Source organism: Kogia breviceps, chromosome 11 (assembly GCF_026419965.1).
Source record: "Kogia breviceps isolate mKogBre1 chromosome 11, mKogBre1 haplotype 1, whole genome shotgun sequence".
NCBI lineage: Eukaryota > Metazoa > Chordata > Mammalia > Artiodactyla > Physeteridae > Kogia > Kogia breviceps.
In genome coordinates this window covers 40,607,330-40,615,963 of record NC_081320.1, presented here as the reverse complement: position 1 = coordinate 40,615,963, position 8,634 = coordinate 40,607,330, and the positions used below count along the sequence as shown (strand labels likewise).

General features: G+C 45.3%; 1 protein-coding gene and 1 long non-coding RNA gene across 6 annotated transcripts in view; one reads left to right on the top strand and one right to left on the bottom strand.

The window, feature by feature from the left end:
- Positions 1–274: 274 nt before the first annotated feature.
- Positions 275–8,356, bottom strand: LOC136792142 (uncharacterized). The gene is made up of 5 exons (XR_010835489.1): positions 8,229–8,356; positions 7,353–7,462; positions 6,364–6,431; positions 1,631–1,707; positions 275–304 (listed from the first exon to the last, which is right to left on the bottom strand). It is a non-coding gene; the product is annotated as an uncharacterized lncRNA (long non-coding RNA).
- The window catches only part of LOC131765356 (stabilizer of axonemal microtubules 2-like), a 115,800-nt gene continuing 115,515 nt past the window's right edge, over positions 8,350–8,634 (top strand). For 3 of the 5 annotated variants that reach the window (XR_010835488.1, XM_067007396.1, XM_059078899.2), the window contains exon 1: positions 8,353–8,551. Coding sequence is in view for 2 of the 5 variants with exons in the window: in XM_067007396.1 (XP_066863497.1) it covers positions 8,487–8,551 (65 nt within the window). In the remaining 3 variants the exon portion in view is untranslated. Of the gene's footprint in view, positions 8,552–8,634 lie in introns of all 5 variants that reach the window. The other 2 variants (XR_010835485.1, XR_010835486.1) reach the window with 2 other exon arrangements.

Sequence of the window (8,634 nt, the reverse complement as noted above, 5' to 3'; positions counted from 1 at the left end):
ACTACTGAAGTCTGCGTGCATAGAGCCCGTGCTCCGCAACATGAGAAGCCACTGAAGTGAGAAGCCCGTGCACCGCAATGAGAAGTAGCCCCTGCTCGCTACAGCTAAAGAAAGCACACGCGTGGCAACGAAGACCCAACGCAACCAAAAATTAATTCATCAAGTAATTAAAACTTATATTTAAAAAAAAGAAATTAAAAAAACTCTGCTGGGAATTCCCCAGTGGTCCAGTGGTTACGACCCTGTGCCTCCAGTTCAGGCGGCCTGGGTTCACTCCGTGGTTGGGGAACTAAGATCCTGCAAGCTGGCATCAAAGACCAAAAAAAAATGAAATAAAATAAAATATAATAAAATAACACAAGAAAGAATCTCTGATTCAAGGTCTAAAGGGTGAGAAGGTGTTTATCAGGCCAATATGTGGGCAGAATATTTTTCCCATTGCACTAAGTAGCACCTCCATTTACCCAATTATACATCCTTAATCCACATTCCCCATAACCAATTTATCACTAACTCCTATTCACCTCCAAGCCATGAGTAACCTTCCAATTATGACTCTAACCCGCCTCCTTTACTCCATTCTCCAAGGCCACCACTGTGCACAAAGCCAGTCTCCTAATGAGTCTTCCCAAATCTACTCCCGTCCCCTGCTTTGCATTCTATTACAGTAGCCAGTATGGTGTCTGAAAAAGGCATCTCTGCTAACACCACTTCTCTGTTTATACCCTGCAATGGCTTCCGACCAAGTTTAGGATAAATCCCAAACTGATGATGGACTGCAGGCTGAAAGACAAGAAGAAGGTAGGGTGTTAAGTTAGAAACAGGGATGAAGGGTCTAGGCAAACAGCGAAAAGGGCTGAAAAGAAAATGATCAGCACTTGCACAACAGTCCTGATGCAGGCAGGATAAATGCAGGAATACCAATAGCCACTTTTTATTTCTGCAGTGCCTTTGCCATTCCCAAAGTGCTTCATTTATAACTGTGATTCTCAAACCTAGGTGTACATTAGAATCATCTGGAGAGATTTTAAAATACTACCAATGGTCAGGCCTCACCGTAAGCCAATTACATCACAATATACAGTTCACTGGGGCAGGAATTTTGTCTGTGTCGTTCAATGTACATGTGAAAAGTAAATGGCACATACATGGTGCTGAGAAAATAGTTCCTGAACGAATAAATGAATGAAGGAATGTACCACTATCACCTAAGATCCAAGGAAGAATTCTTTTCAAACCCTAGGGAGTCACCAGGCAATGACAGTTACGATGGCAGCTGTGGGAAACACAATACCAAGTGACACTAACACTGCCAGGTGCCGAGACTGGTTTCCACAATAAGTAAACCTTTCTCATTTCTAAAGTACTATACTGTGAAATACGCATGTCAGTAACAGCGAGATGTTACTCAATGTCTGCTGTGAGCAGGAGGAAAAGACAAGGGTCTTACACAGTATCTACAGCCATGACAAGAAGAAACTAGGGGCCATGGGCAGAGACAGGCTCCGACAGGCTCCAATCCCTGTAACATTCTGAGGTGATCACATTGTAAGGGCTCGAGCACGAGAAAGCAGCCACTGACCAGCTACCCTGTCTCAAATATTCGGAGAAAGTAAATGCAAATACATACCTATGCATTATTCCTTTCCCATCATTCTTTCAGAGTATCCCTTCGGGCTTTGTGCAAAGCCATTCTTTGTTTTGTACCTAAAAAACGAGTGGCACATGTCAATGGATGAAACATGTCAGAGCAGACATCCAAGGAGCTCTGCAGCTCACGAACGAGGAGCTCCGAATCCTGGGAAAGAATCGTAAAAGTAGGGTAGAATCACAATATCTTAAGAGCATCCTTTATATCAGCCACCCTCTATCATATCACCAATCAGTGGGCATCAGCCTATACACAAACTCTGCAGTGACAGACAACACAGCACTCTCTAGACAGATCAAGGCATTGCTCGTTGCTACAGCAGTCTATATCAAATTCACAATCTGACTCCCTGGCACCCATCACTCCCAGGCTGCCTTCTGGAATGGGACACCCCAGGGCACACCTCATCTCTTTTCCATCTGGCACATTTCCCAAACACATGAGGACAATTTTGTTCTTCCTAAAGTTCTCTGCTCCCACATCACCCTCCTAAATCACTCCTTCCTGTGTTTAGGACTTTCAGGAGCCCCCAAGGGTTTCGCACCCCAAGGACATGACAAGCATTGGCATCAACGTGCCTGCTACAGATTCTGGGAAAGGGGCAGGGCCACACAACAGTCTGGCAAATGTGACTGACTACCTGACGTGAGAGTACATCGGACAACCTCAGCCTCTCTTCAGTCCTCAGCCTCTATCCAAGGTTTCTCCATAGCACACTATTGACATTTTGGGCCAGCTCATTCTTTTGGGGTGGTGGGGAAAGGCTGTCCTGTGCCTTGTACGATATGTGGTACCATCCTGGCCTCTACCCACTAGATGCCTGCAGCACCGCCCCGACCAGATGTGACCAAGGAAAATGTCTCCAGCCATTGTCAAACGTGCTGGGGGAAGGGTGAGGGCAACATCACCCTCACTCAAAGGCCACTGCTCTATCCAATGGCTCTGCTCACCCATGAGTACTCAAAACGCTCTCCTCTGCTGCCTTAACAAGTAACTCCAGAAAGTCCATCGTGTATTAAAATGCTATATGAAATTTAATAGTATTTATCTCTATAACGGTATCTCCTGACATGAAAGGAATACTCTTTCTCCAGATGTTAAGAACCTCCCAGGTGGTTAATCCACATTTACCTTATCTCCTACCACAAGCAATGGAAAGGACAGAAATGATCTGACACCAATTTTCGGATTCCGTTCAAGAAGTACCAGTAGTGTAAGGCTTTTTTGCAACCTGAACAACCGAATTCAAATAGAATATTCTGCCTGACCATGGCTTTGTGAGACAAGCCACAAACCTGTAGCAGGACCCTCCTCGCTGCTGTTTATGGAATTGAGGTAGCTGACAGGAAAGCAGGTGGAGGTGCAGGTAAAACATCACCACAAGGCAATGGAACATTATCTTTTGCCATACTTCCCCATATATAGCCAGTGCTGGCTTTTGCCAGTTAAACTGTCAGAAGAAAATACCCATTTGGCAAACACATTCATGAAATTTACCCATATCTCCTACTGTTTGCAAGCCAATGGAAGGCATCAGCTGCACTGCAGTGACCAAGGCTACCTAGTATCTATGTTCAAATATAAAGCCGGGAATCTATTCTAAAGATAAAAAGAAATTCTTACGATACTCTAGTACCCATTTGAACCTTTAGTACCGTATTAAGTGCTTGCCATGTAAATATTACGTATCAGCGTATAACCCTAGAGGGCCACTTTCCTGCTTCCAATGGAGTGGAACATTCTAAGTACAGCGAGCATATATCCCCCCCAAATGCAAGTGTCAAGGAAGCGGGGACTTTGCTTTATTCACAACTGTATCCCTAGGACCAGAACAAGTCTTGGCATATAAGAAACGTTCAATGAATTATCTGTTGAATGAATAAATGAATCACAGGTTTTCTGGATAGTATTATCTTAACATACTTTTAAATAGTAAATTTGAAAGGAATTTGCTGTACACACACATGCCACTGACTTGCCGCATGATTTAATTCACAAAGCAAAAAAACATACTTTTGTCAAACTTCATGTCCTCAAAATGTGAGCAGCATCATTACACAGACTCATAGGGTAGGGTTAGTCACCAGATTTGTATACAATACTCATTCTCAGTTGCCTTCACTTACAAAGTGATCCACTGCCTCTCCTTTCAGTTCCCATAACTACTTCACTTCAACTATTATACCAATGGCAATAGCCACCTAACGTCTTTTCTGCCTTTCAATCCATCCAAAACACTTCCACCGGACCATTCTTACTAATGTACTATTTGATTACAACAACCCTGGTTTATTCTCTTCTCCCAATGGCACCCTATTACCTAATCATAAATGCCAATGATCATCTTCATGGTAAAGCACGCACCTGCCAAGGGCTTCTCATTATCATCATTTAATCCTCACAATGCGATAAGGCGCGTTTGGTTTTTATTCCACTACACAGAGGCTGCAGACTGAAGCTCAAAAAGGCCAAGTAACTGGAAATGGAGTTTTGAACTCAGGTTGTCTAACTCCAGAGCTGGAGCACTTAACCCATATCCTAGTGCCTAGCTGGCACGAAGGGCTCTTTAAGATACAGCCCAGCCTACCTCTTCACTTTTCTCTCCTACTCCCTCACCTTCAGGAGGGTATATCGGTTTTATTTCACACTCCCAATCCTATCACTTTGCTCTGGCTGCGTGAACTAAGAAGGAGTCTGAAACCAAGCGCGGGCTTAGCAGGAGGCAATGCTGTGGTATGAAAGCAATGCCTGTGAGAAGCTAAGCACCATGCATCCCTGCCCCCCTCTCATGTCCCGTGCTGTGGTCACATACATTTCATTCTCCCCTTGCTGACACTATTCCCACTTGAAATGTGTGTCCCCATCTGCCATCTTGAATCACCCTTCAGGGGTCATCTCTAACACTCTTATAAAGCCCTTTTCTTAACCCATTACTAGCTTCCCGACCCTCCAGCTCTCTCAACCCTCAGAGTCTACTTTTTCCCTGGCTCATGTTGTGCTGCCTCAACCCCCAAATCAGCTCTCTATATAGTGGGCTGGTGCCCTGTGCATAAATCTCTACCTTCTGACATAGCTAGCAAAATACCTCGAAATTAGCAGATGTTCAGTAAACATCGGACAGGCTTCCCTGGTGGCGCAGCTCTTGATAATCTGCCTGCTGATGCAGGGGCCACGGGTGCGTGAGCTGGTGTGGGAAGATCCCACATGCCGCAGAGCGGCTGGGCTCGTGAGCCGTGGCCCGTGAGCCTGTGCGTCCGGAGCCCGTGCTCTGCAACGGGAGAGGCCACAACAGTGAGCGGCCCGCGTACCACAAAAAAAAAAAAAAAGAAAAATTGACTGGAAAGTAAAGAGGTTCCCAAGCATCCCCTCCCACACACAGTTCCCCCTATTAGTTACATCTTATATTAGTGTATAGTGTGGTATACGTTACAATGTATGAACCAATATCCATACACTATTATTATTATTATTATTATTATTTTTTTTTTTGCAGTACGCGGACCTCTCACTGTTGTGGCCTCTCCCATTGCAGAGCACAGGCTCCGGACACTCAGGCTCAGCCGCCATGGCTCACGGATCCAGCCGCTCCGCAGCATGTGGAATCTTCCCGGACCAGGGCGCGAACCAGTGTCCCCTGCATCGGCAGGTGGATTCTCAACCACTGCGCCACCAGAGAAGCCCACATACACTATTATTAATTAAAGTCCATAGCTTACATTATGATTCACTCTTTAAATGTATTATGACGTGTCCACCATCACTGTATCATATTTGTTAGATGTATTAATCATTGTGAAGAACAAATTGTGGCGTCATTGATCTTTTCTACTTCATTAATTTATGGTTTATTATTTCTTTTCATCTACTCACTTTAGAGTTATTGTACTTTTTCTCAGTTGTCAACTGGGAAAAATAAAAGCACCTTATTATTTCATTCAACCCAGGTTTTTCAGCCTTCCATAGACAGTTTCTTGGGCCAGTTCCTCACCCAACGTGCCTCAAATCCCCAAGTCTTCCTTCAGTATCTTAGGTCTAACTTTTTAAATTCAGTTTTGCTTCTCTATCTCCTCTTCTCTATGTTACCAGTCACCTGATAAATCCAGATGAGTATACTGTAAATTCACTGAAGGAGGAACATCTCTACCTTTCTACTGCAAATAAATTATTCCAATTTCTTTCAGTTCACAGTTAAAAACAAAGGTCTCTATCATTTCATTTCCTAAAAAATGATCTTCATCATGACCCTCAGGCTTCAGAAGCCTTCTCTGGTACTTAGGTTAGCCTTCAAGGTCTTTGTAATCTGATACATTTTTTCTACCTGCACCTTTTTCTCTCTCAGTATAGGCAAACGTTCCACTCAAATGAAGCACAATCCACAAATTAGCCTTTATGCATTTTATCCACATTATTCCCCACTGTGAAGCATCTCTTCCACCTGTGAAATTTTCCACAATCATGCCAGGTTATCAAATGATTGGTTGCAAAAACTCATTCTTGCACTTATAAAATATTAATATAAAGTAACATAAAGCAATCTAGACATAACTTTTTCTCAACAATCTATTTTATCTTGCTAAACGAACTGGCAGTTTCTTAGATGCATGAACTATACTTCATACTTTTTCGATCTTTAAGAACACAACGAAGGACTCATCACATTGTAGATTTGCTAATACTTACTGAAATGCAGGTATATATCAAATAGAACATACCTTGCCTGCCAGGCGACTGCAGATGATTCCATTGCTAGATATAAGACAGTCAGCCACAGTAGTTTTTCCTGTTAAAGTAACAATATAAATTTAAATCGATTTCTTTTTTTAAAGGGTGTGGTGGGTAGATTGTATCAACAAACTTAACATCTAATCATAGAACTGGTTTAGTAAATATTTCCTATTTACCTATACTAAGTGAAGTGAGATACAACGGGCATGTTAATTAGAACTTTGAACAAAACATCATCTGGAAGGACACAGATTCCAGCACTCCACAGTGCTGTAATCTGTACTGCCAACCCTGAGGATCAACCTCACTTTAAAATCCGTCAAGCAACATTTTTTTTTAAGGACCGAAAAATATTTTTAATTGAGGCATAATTTACACAGAGCAAAATGCACAGTCTTAAGTGATAAGACAAACCACTGTACCAATCAAAATATAAAACATCTCACAGGGCTTCCCCTGTGGCGCAGTGGTTGAGAATTCGCCTGCAGATGCAGGGGACATGGGTTCGTGCCCCAGTCTGGGAAGATCCCACATGCCGCGGAGCGGCTGGGCCCATGAGCCATGGTCCGTGAGCTTGTGCGTCTGTGCGTCCGGAGCCTGTGCTCCGCAACGGGAGAGGCCAGAACATTGAGAGACCCCCGTACCACAAAAAAACAAAAACAAAAAACATCGCACGAGTTAAGCAGAATCATGTAACACAGGTTCTGAGGTTATTATGTCAAGGCTACAGACGTGTTATATTACAAAGCCATTTCAAAATACTTAAAAACTCAACTTTTCGTTTAAACGACAACAAAATATACTACATAGAAGAATAACAATCATTACTTAGCTGTGTTCCTCCCACAGCACACTTTTAAAGGAAATAAGACTTGCAGCTTAGCAAGCATCACTCTCATCTGCCCAGAACATCACTCCACATTCGGAGACGCAGCACTTAATTAATGAAAATAAGCCATTTGGAACAGATTCTTACCATGGTCAACATGAGCCAAAACACAGGTATTCCTGATGCTAGCCGTGTTTTTCTGGAGTGGAATCATCTTATCCAAACTATTGAGCACCACGGTCACTTATGTCCTGTGACTATTAATTAAACACGTATTACAAATGGCTGAAGATCGGGGCGTTAAAAGATCAAAGTTTCTACTGCTGGGAGCTGACAAGACTTCTCGAGTCCCTTAAAGTAAGAGCCCAACGGCTGCTTCCTGAAGGGACAGACCCACCCAGGCTCAAGTCCAATTTGAGCACTTCAACAAATACTCTACCACGACTGTACTTGCGGAGTTTACTCATCCTCCCGGATCGGCCGTTTGCGATGAATCACAAAGCTCGTGGGGGTTGGGTGCACAGTGACACCTGGAACTCTGCCCCGTACTCTGTACTCGAGCATTATTTCTCCAGGTCAGCGATTACATACTGGAAGGGTCTTATGCAGGAGGAAGAGAAGATGCCGACATCTCTCTCTTCCCCTGCTCGATCTTTTTCCAAGCCTCTCCTATCACTCCCACTTGCTTTCACTGGAGGTGAAACACCCAGCTTCCCGACTAAATTTTGGGGTCACGTGCAGGTGCACTGAACATCTTCCATTCCTTTCCACACTGGGGAAACAAAGGAAAAACAAACCCTCAACTCTACATTCCCTTTATCCTCACTCCCTTTTTCTTTGAGGATCCCGGGTCCGCACTGAGAAACGGACTACCCGGTCTGGACACTACGTTCGGACGGCAGCCGCTCCCAGCCCGGGCTCGCCCCTAGCCCAGTCCCCGCCCTTCCGCCGCGGCGACCCGAGACCGCCACTGCCTGGAGTAGGCGGAAGATGACGCCCGGACGCCTGCGGGCCCGCACTTACCGGCTTCCGCCGACCAGCCAGTCCCCCTTGGACCCCAGCGCCCGGCCACACCACGCACTTCGCAGGCACCCAGACCTCCGCGTCCACCAAACGCACGCGCGTCAGGTGCGGGGCTGAGGACGCACGACCTTTGACCCGTCCGCGTCTCTGGCGCCGCCGGAAGTAGGCCGTGCGTCCGTTAAACCCGCCCCTCCCCGCCGATTGACTGGACTGAGGTCAGTGCGGTGGAGTTGCAGGAGCTGCGCGTGCGGAGGAGCTATGGAGCTGACCCCGGGAGCCAGGAGCATGAGGACCTGGAGTCTGTGTCAGATTTGTACCTCCGGGTAAGAAACAGCCGGTGTGGCGACCGCCGGGGCTTGGAAGCGAGCTGGGGTCTCGGGGAACGGAACCCGCCCCGCCATGTTGG